Source organism: Pristiophorus japonicus, chromosome 9 (assembly GCF_044704955.1).
Source record: "Pristiophorus japonicus isolate sPriJap1 chromosome 9, sPriJap1.hap1, whole genome shotgun sequence".
NCBI classification, from domain to species: domain Eukaryota; kingdom Metazoa; phylum Chordata; class Chondrichthyes; family Pristiophoridae; genus Pristiophorus; species Pristiophorus japonicus.
Genome location: NC_091985.1, coordinates 201,299,956 through 201,317,189, shown reverse-complemented (window position 1 = coordinate 201,317,189; position 17,234 = coordinate 201,299,956). Strand labels below are relative to the sequence as shown.

Sequence of the window (17,234 nt, the reverse complement as noted above, 5' to 3'; positions counted from 1 at the left end):
TAGGGTCTTGAGAGAAGTAGCGGCAGGGATAGTGTATGCATTGGTTGTAATTTACCAAAATTCCCTGGATTCTGGGGAGGTCCCAGCAGATTGGAAAACTTAAAATGTAACACCCCTTTTTAAAAAAGGAGGCAGACAAAAAGCAGGAAACTATAGACCAGTTAGCCTAACATCTGTGGTTGGGAAAAGCATAATTCAGTCAGGCAGAGTCAGCATGGATTTATGAAGGGGAAGTCATGTTTGAAAAATTTGTTGGAGTTCTTTGAGGATGTAATGAACAGGGTGGATAAAGGGAAACCAGTGGATGTGGTGTATTTGGACTTCCAGAAGGCACTTGACAAGATGCCACATAAAAGGTTACTGCACAAGATAAAAGTTCATGGGATTGGGGGAAATATATTACCATGGAAAGAGGATTGGCTAACTAACAGAAAACTGAGAGTCGGGATAAGTGGTCATTCTCTGGTTGGCAACCAGTAACTAATGGGGTGCCACAGGGATCAGTGCTGGGACCTCAACTATTTACAATCTATATTAACGACTTGGAAGAAGGGACTGGATGTAACGTAGCCAAGTTTGCTGATGATACAAAGATGGGAGGAAAAGCAATGCATGAGGAGGACATAGACAGGCTACGTGAGTGGGCAAAAATTTGGCAGATGGAGTATAATGTTGGAAAGTGTGAAGTTATGCACTTTAGCAAAAAAAAATCAAACAGCAAGTTATTATTTAAATGGGGAACAATTGCAAAGTGCTGCAGTACAGCGGGATCTCGGGGTCCTGGTGCATGAAACACAAGGTTAGTATGCAGGTACAGCAAGTGATCAGGAAGGCCAATGGGATCTTGGCCTTTATTGCAAAGGGGATGGAGTATAAATGCAGGGAAGTTTTGCTACAGTTATACAGGGTAGTGGTGAGGCCATACCTGGAATACTGTGTACAATTTTGGTTTCCATATCTAAGAAAGGATATGTTTGCTTTGGAGGCAGTTCAGAGAAGGTTCACTAGGTTGATTCCGGAGATGAGGGTGTTGACTTATGAGGATAGTTTAGTAGGTTTGCCTCTACTCATTGGAATTTAGGTGATCTTATCGAAACATATAAGATTATGAGGGGGCAGAGAAGATGGTTCCACTGATAGGGGAGACTAGAACTAGGGGGCATAATCTTAGAATAAGGGGCCACCCATTTAAAACTGAGATGAGGAGAAATTTCTTCTCTGAGGGTTATAAATCTATGGAATTTGCTGCCTCAGAGCTGTGGAAGCTGGGTCATTGAATAAATTTAAGACAGAGATGGACAGTTACTTAACCGATAAGGAAATAAGGGGTTATGGGGCACGGGCAGGGAAGTGGACCTGAGTCCATGATCGGATCAGCCATGATCATATTAAATGGCGGAGCAGGCTCGAGGGGCCGTATGGCCTACTCCTGTTCCTATTTCTTATGTTCTTAATATCAATTCCACACTCATCGACAGCAGAAGTAGTCAGTCCCGCAATGATCCCAATTTCCAGATATACATTTTCAATCCAGCAATCAAACAGAGCAGGAGAGACAGAAGTTGTTAACATTTCACCATAACTCAGTACTGTTCACAGGTAGATACATCAATCCCAGTCAAAATACACACCCATTATCAGCTGGAAAGGCACAATGTTAATCTCTCAATAGTGCAGCCATAGTGACAAATTAACTATCAGAGAGAATAGACAAATAGTATCTGAAAGGTATAGAATAAATCCACATCATAAGGTTCAGACTGAAAGATACAGAATGTATCCCACAATCACTAACAGTACCAGAGACTGAGAGATACAGAGTGAATCCCACACTCACTGTACCAGAGACTGAGAGATACAGAGTGAATCCCACACTCACTGTACCAGAGACTGAGAAATACAGAGTGAATCCCAGATTCACTCACTGTACCAGAGACTGAGAGATACAGAGTGAATCCCAGACTCACTCACTGTACCAGAGACTGAGAAATACAGAATGAATCCCGCACTCACTGTACCAGATACTGAGAGATACAGAATGAATCCCATACTCACTGTACCAGAGACTGAGAGATACAGAATGAATCCCAGACTCATATACTGTATCAGAGACTGAGAGTTACAGAATCAATACCACTTCCATAAACTGTACTGGAGACTGAGAGATACAGAATGAGCCCACCTTCACAAACTATACCAGAAGTTGACAGACATTGAACGAAGTCAACACTTACATTAAGTGGCAAATACTGATTAAAGCATGATTAATCCCACACTCAACTATTTACAATCTATATTAATGACTTGGATGAAGGGACCGAGTGCAATGTAGCCAAGTTTGCTGATGATGATATTAAGATGGGTGGGAAAGCAAATTGTGAGGAGTACACACAAAATCTGCAAAGGGATATGGACAGGCTAAGTGAGTGGGCAAAAATTTGGCAGATGGAGTATAATGTGGGAAAATGTGAGGTTATCCATTTTGGCAGAAAAAATAGAAAAGCAAATTATAATTTAAATGGAGAAAAATTGCAAAGTGCTGCAGTACAGAAAGACCTAGGGATCCTTGTGCATGAAACACAAAAGTTAGTATGCAGGTACAGCAAGTAATCAGGAAGGAAAATGGAATGTTGGCATTTATTGCAAGGGGAATATAGTATTCCCCTTGCAATAAATGTACACCAGAGAATTCCTGCTACATCTGTACAGGGTATTGGTGAGGCCACACCTGGAGTACTGCGTAAAGTTTTGATCTCCATATTGAAGCAAGGATATACTTGCAATGGAGGCAGTTCAGAGAAGGTTCACTAGGTTGATTCTGGAGCTGAGGGGGTTGACTTATGAAGATAGGTTGGGCCTGTACTCATTGGAGTTCAGACGGATGAGAGGTGATCTTATTGAAACTTATAAGAGAATGAGTGGGCTTGACAAGGTGGATGCAGTGAGGATAATTCCACTCACAATTTCAGAATAAGAGGCCACCCATTTAAAACTGAGATAAGGAGGGATTTCTTGTCTGAGGGTTGCAAATCTGTGGAATTCTTTGCCCCAGAGAGCTGTGGAAGCTGGGTCATTGAATATATTTAAGGCGGAGATAGACAGGTTTTAGAGCGATAAGGGAATAAAGGGTTATGGGGAGCTGGCAGGGAAGTGGAGCTGAGTTCATGATCAGAAAAGCCTTGATCTTATTAAATGGCAGAGCAGGCTCAAGGGGCCAAATGGCCTACTCCTGCTCCTATTTCTTATCTTGTTAATGTGATAATTACCAGATAAACTGTTTTTGTTATGTTGATTGATGGATAAATATTGCCAGGACAACGGGGATACCTCCCTTGCTCTTCTTCAAAATAGTGCCATGGGATCTTTTATGCCCACCAGAGATAACAGGCGGTGCCTTGGTTTAATGTCTCATCGGAAAGATAGCATCTCCAACAGTGCGGCACTCCCTCAGGACTGCACTGGAGTGTCAGCCTAGATTTTTGTGCTCAAGTCCCTGGAGCGGGACTTGAACCCACAACCTTCTGACTCAGAGGTGAGAGTGCTACCCACTAAGCCATGGATGAATCCTCTGCTAAGGGAAATAGGTCCTTGCTATTCACTCTATCCAGGTCCCTCATAACGTTATACACCTCAATTAGGTCTCCCTTCTAAACCTTCTACCAATTACTTTAAATCCATTGACCCCTCTATGAAGGAAAATAGGACTTCCGATCCACTCTATCTAGGCCCCTCATAATTTTATACACCTCATTGAGGTTCCACGTCTGCACCCTGTGTTCCAAAGAAAACAACCCCAGCCTATCCAATCTTTCCTCATAGCTAAAATTCTCCAGTCCAGGCAACATCCTCGTAAATGTTTTTATCCTCTCTGGTGCAATCACATCTTTCCTGTAATGTGGTGACTTGAACTGCACGCAGTACTCTTGCTGTAGCCTAAATAGTATTTTATACAGTTCAAGCATAACCTTCCTGCTCTTACATTCTGTGCCTAGGCTAATAAAGGCAAGTATCGCAAATGCCTTCTTAACCACCTTATCCACCTGTGCTGCTACCTTCAGGGATCTGTGGACATGCACTCCAAAGTCCCTCTGTTCCTCTACACTTCTCAATGTCCTACCATTTAATGTGAATTCCCTTGTCTTGTTAGCCCTCCCCAAATGCACTACCTCACACTTCTTCGGATTAAGTTCCATTTGTAACTGTTCTGCCCACCTGACCAGTCCATTGATATCTTCCTGCAGCCCATTACCCTTTGCTTTCTACCTCTGAGCCAATTTTGGATCTAACTTTGCCTTGGATCCCATGGGCTTTTATTTTGGTAACCAGTCTGGCATGTGGGACCTCATCAAAAGCCTTGTTAAAATACATATACACTCCATCAAATGCACTACCCCCATCGACCCTCCCAGTTACCTCTATGGCAGATCTATCCAGTTAGTTCCACTCTCCTGATCTTTCCCAATAGCTCTGCAAATATTGTCCCTTTAGTATTTATCCAATTCACTTTTGAAAGTTACTATTGAATCTGCGTCCACCACCCTTTCAGGCAGTGCATTCCAGATTGCAACAACTCGTTGCTTATAAAATGTTTCCTCATGTCGCCTCTGCTTCTTTTGCCAATCACCTTATTCTGTCTCCTCAGGTTACCAACCCTTCTGCCACTGGAAAAGTTTCTCCTTGTTAAAATTGTTCATGATTTTGAACACTTTAATGAAATCTCCTCTTAAACTTTTCTGCTCGAAGGAGAATAACTGCAGCTTCTCCAGTATTGCCACATAACTGAGGTCCCTCATCCTTGGTACCATTCTAGTAAATCTCTTCTGCACCCTCTCTAAACTGTATACATCCTTCTGAAAGTGTGGTGCCCACAATCGAACACAATGTGCCAGCTGAGGCCTAACCAGTGTTTTATAAAGGTTTAGTATAACTAAACATCAAATGCTGATATTTCTGTGATGGGGTTTAGACGGGCGAGGTTTATCCAGTCAGTTGGATGTGAGCTGAAACATGTGTATTTGGAGCGGAGAGCCAGGGACACGCTGTGTAACCGGGCACAGACACTCTGCACAGCCCACACATCAGTTGTTTCCCACTTGGTGCAAAAGGAATATATTAATTGCAACAATTCAATTGACTTGACTTTAAATAGTTAAGTTTATAAATGTAGTCATGCTTCTCTAATTTATTTATTAACTCAGATTCACGGCCTCGTTTTATTTCTTCCTCTGAGCCCCTCAACTTCATCTGGCAGCATAATGTTGGCGAGTGGTGATTGATTGCCCTGGGAACCAACAGGAAGAGAGCTCAGAGGCCGGAGGGCTCAGGGAGCAGCGTGTTCTGCAACCAATCGTGGTGCTCGAGGGGCGGCCTGACAGGTGAGTCAGTGTGAACCCCTGTTAAACAATTTATCTTTTAAAAGTTAAATTGAGATTTCTTTTGTCAACAAAACAGTTTAACATTTGTCAGTATTTTGTTTTCCTGGAGTTCCTATCATGAGTTTCAGACACTTCAGTGCCAAGTGGACCAGGTGTTTAAAAGTCATTTATTTCCTTTTTAGTTCAGTTAACAGGGTAGATAGAGAAACGATTTCCTCTGGTGAAAGGGACAGAACCTTAAAATTAGAGCTAGGCCATTCAAGGGTGATGCCATGAAGCACTTCCTCACACAAATGTTTCCCCTGACTGAAGAGTCTCGAACTAGGGGGTCATAGTCTCAGGATAAGGAGTCGGTCATTTAAGATTGAGATGAGGAGGAATTTCTTCACTGTGAATCTTTGGAATTCTCTATCCCAGAGGGCTGTGGATGCTCAGTCTTTGAGTATATTCAGGGCTGAGATCGATAGACATTTTGACACTTTGATAAGGTCCCACATGGCAGACTAGTCACGAAAGTAAAAACCCATGGGATTCAGGGAAAAGTGGCAAGTTGGATCCAAATTGGCTCAGAGGCAGGAAGCAAAGGGTAATGGTTGATGGGAGTTTTTGTAACTGGAAGGATGTTTCATGTGGGACTCCCAGGGCTCAGCACTAGGTCCCTTCCTTTTTGTGGTATACATCAATGATATAGACTTGAATATAGGGGATATGATTAAGAAGTTTGCAGATGATACTAAAATCGGCTGTGTGGCTGATAATGAAGAAGAAAGCTGCAGACTGCAGGAAGATATCAATCAACTGGTCAGGTGGGCAGAACAGTGGCAAATGGAATTTAATCCAGAGAAGTGTGAGGTAATGCATTTGGGGAGGGCTAGCAAGGAAAGGGAATACGCATTAAATGGTAGGACACTGAGAAGTGTAGAGGAACAAAGAGACCTGGGAGTGCATGTCCACAGATCCCTGAAAGTAGCAGGCCAGGTAGATAAGGCAGTTAAGAAGGCATGCGGAATGCTTGCCTTTATTAGCCGAGGCACAGAGTACAAGAACGGGGTTATGCTTGAACTGTATAAAACACTGGTTAGGCCACAGTTAGAGTACTGCGTGCAGTTCTGATCACCGCATTACAGGAAGGACATGATTGCACTGGAGAGGGTACAGAGGAGATTTACGAGGATGTTGCTGGGAGTGGCGAATCTTAGCTATGAGGACAGATTGGATAGGCTGGATTTGTTTTCCTTGGAACAGAGGATGCTGAGGGGAGACCTCATTGAGATGTATAAAATTATGAGGGGACTCGATATAGTGCATAAAAAGGGCCTATTTCCCTTAGCAGTGGTCAACATCCAGGGGGCATAAATTTAACGTAATTGCTAGAAGGTTTAGAGGGGATTTGAGAGTAAATTTCTTCCCACAGAGGGTTGTGGGGGTCTGGAACTCACTGCCTGAAAGAGTGGTAGAGGCAGAAACCCTCACCACATTTGAAAAGTACTTCGATGTGCATTTGAAGTGCCGTAACCTGCAGGGTTACAGACCTTGAGCTGGAAAGTGGGATTAGGCTGGATAGCCTCTTGTTGGCCAGCACAAACACGATGGGCTGAAATGCTGTAAGGTTCTATGATTTTAAAGGAATCAAGAGATCTGGGAATAGTGCGGGAAAGTAGAGTTGAGGTCAAAGGTCAGCCTTGATCTTATTGACTGGTGGAGTTGGCTCGAGGGGCCATATTGCCTACTCTTTCCCTTATTTCTTATGTTCTTAAAGGGTAGTGGAAATCTGGAACTCTGTTCCCCTAAAATTGAGGCTGGGGGCCAGTTGAAAATTCCAAAACTGAGATTGATAAATTCTTCTTAGGCAAGGGTATTAAGGGTGATGGAACCAAGGCAGGTAGACGGAGTTAAAATACTGATCAGCCACGATCTAATTGAATGGTGGAACATGCTCCAGGGGCTGAATGGCCTATTCCTGTTCCTATGTTCCTACTTACAGTGATGACTTTTGTAAACAGCTTTTTGGAAGGGGAGGATATGCAGACAGGATTAAACCTGGGTCCTTCCTGTTCCTAGGACTCAGTCACATTGGGCGGTGCCTTTACCCACTGAGCCATTGGGAGTAGGCTCCAGTGACCCTGCTGGAAAATGCACGTGTGAGGCCTCGGGTGAGGACAGTGGAATAGCCCGTCGACACTCACTGTCGAGGTTCATGCATAGAGATTGGGTACATGGGTCACATATTTGAGAGAAACTGGTGAGTGTAGAACTGAACCCAGCCAGAGTCAGTGCCTTCAGGGGAGGAGAGCGAGGGGAACCAGTGAGTGTAGAACTGAACCCAGCCAGAGTCAGCACCTTCAGGGGAGGAGAGCGAGGGGAACCAGTGAGTGTAGAACTGAACCCAGCCAGAGTCAGCATCTTCAGTGAGAAGGAAAAAATGTTGGAGGTGGTATAATGGGTTTGAATTTTAGCACAGAGAGTAGGGAGAGTGTGTGAGACAGTGATTTACAGCTGTGGAGAAACCAGAGAGGAATGTGTGTACCATAGAAACTAGAATTGTCCGATCTGAATTTCTATCCTGTCCTTAGTGATGATTTTGGAAACTCCTTTTACAGGGTATTAGAAGGGGAGGGTTTGCAGACGGAAAACTCGAACCAAGCATCACATCAAGATGTAACAGTCACTCGATTCACCACAACCTGAATATCATCATCCTTTGAATGTGGAAGGAGAAGTGTTTGTCTGTTCTGTCTGTGGGAAAAGATTTCAAACATCAGTGTGACTGGAAAAGCACCGAGACACACACACCCGAGTGAGAGTGTTCCAGTGCATTGACTGTAGAAAGAGCTTTAACTAGTTACACAGCCTGAAAAAATATCACACCATTCATAGCGGGGAGAAACCGTACACGTGTTCTGTGTGTGGACGAGGCTTCAACTGATCATCCAACCTGGAGAGACACAAGGACACCCGCACCACGGAGAAACTGTGGAAATGTGGGGATTGTGGAAAGGAATTCCATTACCCATCTCAACTGGAAATTCATCGACGCAGTCACACTGGGGAGAGGCCGTTCACCTGCTCCATGTGTGGGAAAGGATTTACTCACTCATCCAATCTCACTGTACACCAGCGGGTTCACACTGGGGAGAGGCCGTTCACCTGCTCCATGTGTGGGAAGGGATTCACTTGTTCATCTCACCTCACTGATCACCAGCGAGATCACGCCAGAGAGAGACCGTTCGTCTGCTCTGTGTGTGGGAAAGGATTCATGAAATCATCTCACCACCTGAGACACCTGCGCACTCACACTGTCGAGAGGCCATTCACCTGCTCCGTGTGTGGGAAGAGATTCACTAATTCACCCCACCTTCTGGCTCACCAGCGAGTTCACACTGTCGAGAGGCCGTTTACCTGCTCTGAGTGTGGGAAGGGATTCACTCAGTCATCCCACTTCACTGCACACCAACTTGTTCACACCAATAAGAGACCGTTTAAATGTTCTGTCTGTGAGAAGAGCTTTAAAAGCAGAAATGATCTGATGGTACACCAACGCATTCACACTGGGGAGAGGCCGTTCACCTGCTCCATGTGTGGGAAGGGATTTACTAGTTCATCCAACCTGCTGACCCACCAACGCACTCACACTGGGGAGAGGCCATTCACCTGCTCTGTGTGTGGGAAGGGATTCTCTGTGGCAGCCAGCCTCACTGCACACCAAGTTGTTCACACCAATGAGAGACCGTTTAAATGTTCTGACTGTGAGAAGAGATTTAAAAGCAGAAATGATCTGATGAGACACAAACGCACTCACACTGGAGAGAGGCCATTCACCTGCTCCATGTGTGGGAAGGGATTCACTCGATCGTCCCACCTGCTGAGACACCAGCGAGTTCACAAGTGACTGCAGGGGTTGGATTCTGCTCTTATTGCAGCTGTTAATCACATCCAGGACTGAACCATGCTCATTCTGATTGTTGGGCTTTGTTTTCCCTGTAACTGAGCTGGAGGTTAATTTTATGGATATCTGACAAATAAATCAGCTTTGGTTCAAGCACACATTGTGCCGATTCCTTGATGTCTCCAAGATAAGAGGAGACTAATCGATATCCTGTTACCGACTGTTCCATTTTTGGGCCTTATCTCCTTTGTTCAATAAAGACTTGTCCTTATGTAGCACCTCACATGACCTCAGGACCTCCCAAAGTGCTTTACAGCCAATAGGATACAACAACATCAAAGTACATTTGAAGTGCGTTCACTGTTGCACTGTAGGAAGTGCGGCAGACAATTTGCACACAGCAAGCTGCCACGAACAGCGATGTGATACTGGCCAGATAATCTGTTTTAGTGATATTGGTTGAGGGATGATGGAGCCTCAATTGAGCGATTCATCCGAAAGATGGCAGTGCAGCAATCCCTCAGTACTGCATTGGAATATCAGCCTAGATTTTGTGCTCAAGTATCTGCAGGTGGCCTTGAACCCACAACCTACTGACTCAGAGACGAGAGTGCTACCACTGAGCCACGACTGACACCCGATCATTACTCACGATTATTTCAGTTCTCATTCCTTCGGTTACTCTCATGGACAAATCCTAGATTTCTATATCTTTCAGATTGTCACTCCTAGCCTTGGTATCCAGGGAAGGTATCGGTAACACATCCATGTACCTGCCCTGGGAGTGTTTGATGGGACAGTGTGGAGGGATCTTTACTATGTATCTAACCCGTGCTGTACCTGCCCTGGGAGTGTTTGATGGGACAGTATAGAGGGAACTTTATCTGTATCTAACCCGTGCTGTACCTGCCCTGGGAGTGCTTGATGAGACAGTGTGGAGGGAGCTTTACTCTGTATCTAACCCTTGCTGTACCTGCCCTGGGAGTGTTTGATGAGACAGTGTGAAGGGAGCTTTACTATGTATCTAACCCGTGCTGTACTTGCCCTGGGAGTGTTTGATGAGACAGTGTAAAGGGAGCTTTAATCTGTATCTAACCCATGCTGTACCTGACTGGAGAGTGCCTCAGAATACCCTAATCCCCAATGCTGATATCCACCACCTCGATGAGAACATAATTTAACCCAAAGATAAGAGAAACCCATCAGTTCCTCCCCCGGACACAGATCCGGAGGGACAGTGAGTGTCCCGAACATTGTTGTACAGTGTGCTCGATAGTTCCTCCCTGGGTCTGAGCCTTTTGGTGATGATTTGAATTTGATGCCCTCGAGTTACTGACTCACCGACTGGTGGAAATAGTTTTTCCTCATTTACCTGATTACATCTTGAACACCTCCCTCAGATCACAAATTAAGTTATTTAGTTATCAGGGACTTGTTACCAATACCTTTCCTGGATACCAAGGTTAGGAGAGGCACTCTGGGAAGGTATGGGAAGCTGGGCTTTGTACATGAGAGTAACCTTTGTTCTAATGAAAAGACCCCAGTTTCTACAATCTCTCCCGATAACTAAAGCCTCTCTTCCCTGGTAACATCTCAGTGAATCTTTGCACCCTCTCCATGGCCTCGTCATCCCACTGGTGTAAGATGCCCAAAAGCTGACACAATATTCTAACTGCAGCCTAACCAATGATTTGTTCAGGTTTACATATCTTCTGCCCATTTATACACTACACCCTTATGTATAAAACCTAGGATCATGTGCTTTTTTAACCACTTTATCAACATAAAATGGCTAAAAATACATTGACTTATTATAGGAAAGAGAAGTTTAGTCTAAGTTAGAAACTCAAACAATCGATTCACTGCAGACAGGTCACCATGGCAACACTGAACCCATTTGTTGGAATCTGTAATCAGATCAGGGGAAAGAACAGGTTTGTCTGTTAGTAACCACAATATAAGCTTAAACCAGAGTGAGGAATAGAATAGGTTAGATTAGAATGTGTGATGTGTAGATCTATAATTGTGAAACTATAAAAAATAACAACTAACAGCAGGCAGGGTAGTTTAGGGTTAATGAGAAAATTACTGAAGAAAAGTAATCACTGGGAACCAGGGAAAGTGTCCTTGTAAATCACAGATTAGAGAAGTTCCAGCTGTCCTTTCCCAGCTTCCTGCCCAAACCCAGCAGAGAAGACACAGAAGAGTCGATGCCAGAGATGGATCACTGCAGGGTATAAAAGTGAGGGGAGACTGATGTAAGGGAGCAGTCAGGACTGGAGACACCAGAGATCAAGCTCAGGGCGCCCGAGGTTCCATCCAGTGGGCTGACCTCGTGTCAGTTACTGTGGACACGCGGGACTTGCATGTTTACTCTGATTGATGGATCAATACAAGATATGGAAGAGGACAGAATCTGTTCTTCATATATTTCTTAATAAGGTATTAATGTTGCTGACAGTCTCAAACCTACTAATTAATTAAACATGGTATTAGCTACAATCAAACCAAACATCACGTCAAGATCTGACAGAGTCACTCCATTCAGCAGGACCTGAATATCATCGGTCTTTGAATGTGGAAGGAGAAATGTTTGCCTGTTCTGTCCATGGCAAAAGATTTCAAACATCAGTGTGACTGGAAAAGCACCGAGACACACACCCGAGTGAGATTGTTCCAGTGCACTGACTGTGGAAAGAGCTTTAACCAGTTACGCAGCCTGACAAAAATGAGGCTTCAACTGATCATCCAATCTGGAGACGAGGACTCCTGTACCACAGGGAAACCGTGGGAATGTGGAAAGGGATTTAATTTCCCATCCCAGCTGGATATTCAGTGACGTATTCACACTGGGGAGAGGCCATTCACTTGGTCCATGTGCAGGAAGGGATTCACTCTGTTATCCAAGCTCCAGACGCACAAGCGAGTTCACATGGGGGAGAGACCGATCACATGTATTGAGTGTGGGAAGGGATGACTTCAATCATCCCATCTTCTGACACACCAACTTATTCACACTGTTGAGACGTCATTTCAATGTTCTGACTGTGAGAAGAGCTTTAAAAGCACAAAGAATCCGCTGACGCACCACGTACTCACACTGAGGAGACCATTCACCTGCAGAGTGTGGGAAAGGATTCACTCAGTCATGCTCTCTGTTCAGACACCAGCGAATTCACACTGAGGAGACCGTTCACCTGCACTGAGTGTGGGAAGGGATTCACTCAAACATGCTCTCTGCTGAGACACCAGCCAGTTCATAACTAACTGCAGCGTTTTGGATTCTGCTGTTTTTGCTGCTGTTAACCACATCCTGGACTGAATCATGTTCACTATGGAAATCGTGCTTTATTTCTGCTGACATTAATAACCCCTATAACTGGGCTTGAGTTTAATATTCTGGATAAATATTAAATAAATCAGCTTTTTTTCAAACAGTGTGTTGAGTATTTGATTTCTCCATGATAAGAGACTAATTGATGTTCTGTTACCCACTGTTCCATTTTTGGGCCTTTTCTTACTCTAGATTATTTCAGTTCTCATCTAGTTCTCATTCTACCACATCAAATCCCAAGCTTGTTGTGGGTGTGAGAGACTGAACTGTAGTGTCTCACTTTACACTCCTCTGAAGTTCTGTTGACCCATCCTTTATAGACCTATCTTGCATAAGATTTTAAATCTGTTATTTTCTGTACCATTTAACCCTTTTTGGATCTGATTTTTTTTTAAACTCCTCCACACATATTGCATGTGAGACCCTTTGAAATGTTCTGATCTTTGTAACTCTCATTGCTGATCTCGTTGATTGAATCTCTTGTTGCTAACATACCTTGCACTATTTCTTTAATCAAGATCATTGTTTCAAATACTTCCTTTATCAGTTCATTAGATCCTCCATTGATCCATGTCAATAAACCTTGGTTCAGGCTGGGGTTTGGGTGTAGGTTTAGGGTTAGTGGTTGGGGCTATTTGTGGATAGTCAATACGATGTTCGGTTTACGAGTTAGTGATTAAGGTTATAAACCACAATTGACAACACCGTGTTACTAGACGCGTCGATTTTAATTTCATTTTTTTTTAAACCACACGCAGACAAGTCACAAAACAGCCTCATGAATTGTTCATTCCAGGAACCTTCTTTCTGACCGAGTCCACTTTCCTCCAATTCTTTCACATCTCGACATTTCCGACAGAAAAAAACATCAGGGACATTAGGACTTTGGGATTTTGGGACAAGAACAGTCAGATCCAGATGTTGCGCTGGTTACATCCAATTATCGGCCTGTCTGAAAAAGGCTTCTGACAATAACCTGTCACCAGGCCCCACCAGTCCCCGTCTAATTCCACCGTCACAACTTCGTCCATTACCCACCTTCCGCCCTCACTACAGCTGGATTCACAACCACAACCATTCCCCATACTGAGGCTCTCCCATTCCCATTTTGTAGTCTCAGTGTAACTGGTCCCTGGATTTGGTGTCTCAGTGTAAGTGGTCCTGGATTTGGTGTCTGTGTAAGTGGTCCGTGGATTTGGTGTCTGTTAAGTGGTCCTCGATTTGGTGTCTCAGTGAAAGTGGTCCCTGGATTTGGTGTCTCAGTGTAAGTGGTCCTAGACAGACTAGAAGGAATCTTTCCCCCAGCCACAATGACGTCACAGAGATTGTCCATGGGGTTTAAATCTCTGGCGTGTTTGTGATTCAACAGCACTCCTTCACTGGGACTGAGGCAAACCCACAGCCCAGCAAAGTGTTTAGCACAGAATGATCCCACACAAATCTATTCCCCACTAACACTGTCCACATTCATTCACCAGAAACAGCCCAGTGCCCGCGCGTAACTGCACTCAAGGTCTGACTTCAGTTAAACACACAATTCAAAACATTGTAAAGAGTAAACAAACCTCATTATAGTTAGCAGAATCTATTCGTGGTCAGTGTACTCCCTCACCCCAGATAGTCCAGATAAATGGGTCATTTTCAGATTGGCAAACTGTAACTTGTGGAGTGCCACAGGGATCAGTGCTGGGAGCTTAACTATTTACACTTTATATTAATGACTTGGATGAAGGGACCGTCTGTAATGTAGCCAAATTTGCTGACGATACAAAGACAGGTGGGAAAGCAAGTTGTGAAGAGGACACAAAGAATCTGCAAAAAGATATAGATAGGTTAAGTGAGTGGGCAAAAATTTGGCAGCTGGAGTATAATGTGGGAAAATGTGAAGTTATCCACTTTGGTCGGAAGAATAAAAATTATTTTAAAGGCGACTACAAAATGCAGCGGTACAGAGGGATCTGGAGGTCCTTCTACATGAAACACAAAAAGCTCACATGCAGATACAGCAATTAATTCGGAAGGCAAATGGAATGTTCACCTTTATTGCAAGAGGATGGAGTATAAAAGCACGGAGGTCCTGCTACAACTGTAAAGGGCATTGGTGAGACCACACCTGCAGTACTGCGTATGGGTTTGGTCTCCTTATTTAAGGAGAGATATACTTGCATTGGAGGCAATTCAGACAAGGTTCACTAGGTTGATTCCCGAGATGAAGGGGTTGTCTTATGATGAAATGTTGGCAGGTTGGGTTTATACTCATTGAAGTTTAGAAGAATGAGAGATGATCTTATTGAACCATATAAGATTCTGAGAGGGCTTCACAAAATGTTTCCCCTCATCGGGAATCTAGAACTAAAGGGCATAGTTTCAGAGTAAGGGGTCGGATATTTGAAAGAGATGGGGAGGAATTTCTTCGCTGAGGGTCTTGAATCTTTGGAATTCTCTGTCCCAGAGAACTGTGGAGGCTGGGTCATTGAATATATTTAAGATTGAGATAGACATGTTTTTGAACGATAGGGAAATCAAGGGTTATGGGGAGCAGGCAGGAAAGTGGAGTTCCCACAGTCAGAACATTTAAAAGGTCTCTCATCAGTGTGATCAAATTGGTCTGTAGTGAGTTGGGATGAACAAGTGAATCTCTTCCCACATGGAGCAGGTGAATGGTCTTTATTGCGAGCTCGCTGGCATGTCAGCATGCTAGACAATTGAATCACATTCAACATAAGGGGCAGTTGAACAGCCTCTCCCTAGTTTTCAGCGGGATAGTTAATTGAATCCCTTCCCATGGTCCCCACATTTCCACGGTTTCTCCGTGGTGCGGGTGTCCTTGTGTCTCAGGTTGGACGATCAGTTGAAGCCTCGTCCACACACACAACACGTGTACAGTTTCTCCCGCTGTAAATGGTGCGCTGTTTTTCAGGCTGTGTAACTGGTAAAAGCTCCTTCCACAGTCAGTGCACTGGAACACTCTCACTCGGGTGTGTGTGTCTCGGTGCTTTTCCAGTCACACTGATCTTTGAAATCTTTTCCCACAGACAAACATTTCTTCTTCCACATGCAAAGTCCGATGATAGTCAGGTCTTGATGAATCGAGTGACTCGGTCAGAACATGAGGTGATGTTTGGTTTGTGTTTCTCGTTTGCAAATCATCCCGTTCTGATTCTCTGTAAAGGGAGTTTACAAAATACATCACTGTAATTATTGATAGAAATTCAGAACAGACAATTTGAGTTTCTATAGAACATTTTTTACTCTCTTCTTCCCCTAAAGCTGTAAATCCCCATCCCACACACTCTCCCTCCTCCCTGTGCTAAACTCCAAACCCATCGCACCATCTCCATCATTTTATCCTCCGCTCCCAGTTTTCTCCCTCCCTCTACTCTGGCTGGATTCAGCTCTACAACCCCTGAGTGTAGAATGGGAATAAAAGCAATGAACTGATGATTTTCTCTCCTGGACACTGGGCTTATTTTGATGGACCAATAGGGTGATACTGTATTGCCCCAGGGTCACCAGACAAGAATCAGAACAAGGCTTCCTTTCAGGGGCCACTAATATGGGGAGAAACATGTCGTCCAATCAAAGTGACAGAGACCCTGAAGCCCCGCCCACTCTTTGTTCCTGCCCAAAGTACTGCGCAGTCGCAGTGAGCCCCGCCCTGTCCAAGCTGGCGGCCTGTGAGCCCGCTCCCCCGGGCGGTCACTCACAGGGCCCCTCACCGGGAGGTAAACACGGGGCCTGTGGGCTCTTATTTGGCACCTCAGGCCCACACCAGGTGTTTATAAAGCTTCTAAACCCACCCACAGGACCAATCCATCCCCTGCACCCACAATCTGATAATTTTTATCCCAAGTAATATCGATACTATCTTGTTTGCTGCTACATTGGCAGAATCCTCTTCTGTAGTGAAGACAGAAGCAATGTACTCATTTAAAACCTCAACCATGCCCTCTGCCTCCACACGAATATCTCCTTTTGAATCCCCACCCATCCCTTGATTAAGGGGACAGATCAGACAGCGGTTCTGAAACAAACACTGCGGCCCGATAAGCCAATCGGCTATTTATGCAGAATGTTAAACCCCAGCCTGGAACAGCAGTTTACAAAAGCCCTGACTGTGAGTCCAGGATAGAGACTCTCAACATTCTCTCCTCCTGGTTCCTGGCCCAGGGAAAGGCCGCGCATGCGCCCTCTCCCCCCCGGAGCCTGTCACCGGGAGAAAGCCCCGCAACTGCCGGGGACCCCGCTCGGGGAAAGGCCGGAGCCGCAGGTTCTTGTTCGGGGCCTAAGGCCAGCACCGGGTGTGTGTGAAGCGGATAATGCAGAGTGTTGTCTCTCGGGCCTGGGCCCACACTCGGTGTGTGTGAAGCCCGCGGGGTTTATTAACCTGCTCCCTCCCTCCGCCCATCTCTCACCCGCTGTCGCCACTCCACCTCCCGCAGCCCGCACATGCTCAACTCACACTGCCCGGGTGATTGACGGCAGCTCCCAACCAATGGGAAGAGCGGGGGTGGGACTGGAGGACCGAGCGGGCGGTTGGTCCTCCAAGCAATCGGAGTGTGTGAGGGGCGGGGCTTGCAGCTCCCAGTGGGCGGGGCTGAGCCGGGCCCTCACTGTCTGAGCATGCGCGGGCGGGGAA

At 45.0% G+C, this 17,234-nt stretch overlaps 1 protein-coding gene and 1 long non-coding RNA gene across 4 annotated transcripts in view; one reads left to right on the top strand and one right to left on the bottom strand.

Annotated features, from left to right (window-relative positions):
* Positions 1 to 12,696, top strand: part of LOC139273407 (zinc finger protein 436-like) — a 70,008-nt gene extending 57,312 nt beyond the window's left edge. For all 3 annotated transcript variants that reach the window (XM_070890288.1, XM_070890287.1, XM_070890289.1), the window contains 2 exons: positions 5,199 to 5,375; positions 7,976 to 12,696. In XM_070890288.1, the coding sequence (XP_070746389.1) occupies positions 8,446 to 9,264 (819 nt within the window). In that variant the 5' untranslated portion in view covers positions 5,199 to 5,375; positions 7,976 to 8,445 and the 3' untranslated portion in view covers positions 9,265 to 12,696. The remainder of the gene's footprint in view (positions 1 to 5,198; positions 5,376 to 7,975) is intronic.
* Positions 12,697 to 13,374: 678 nt separating this feature from the next.
* Positions 13,375 to 17,078, bottom strand: LOC139273447 (uncharacterized). Its single transcript, XR_011595113.1, has 3 exons — positions 17,011 to 17,078; positions 14,634 to 15,759; positions 13,375 to 14,407 (listed from the first exon to the last, which is right to left on the bottom strand). It is a non-coding gene; the product is annotated as an uncharacterized lncRNA (long non-coding RNA).
* Positions 17,079 to 17,234: the final 156 nt, after the last annotated feature.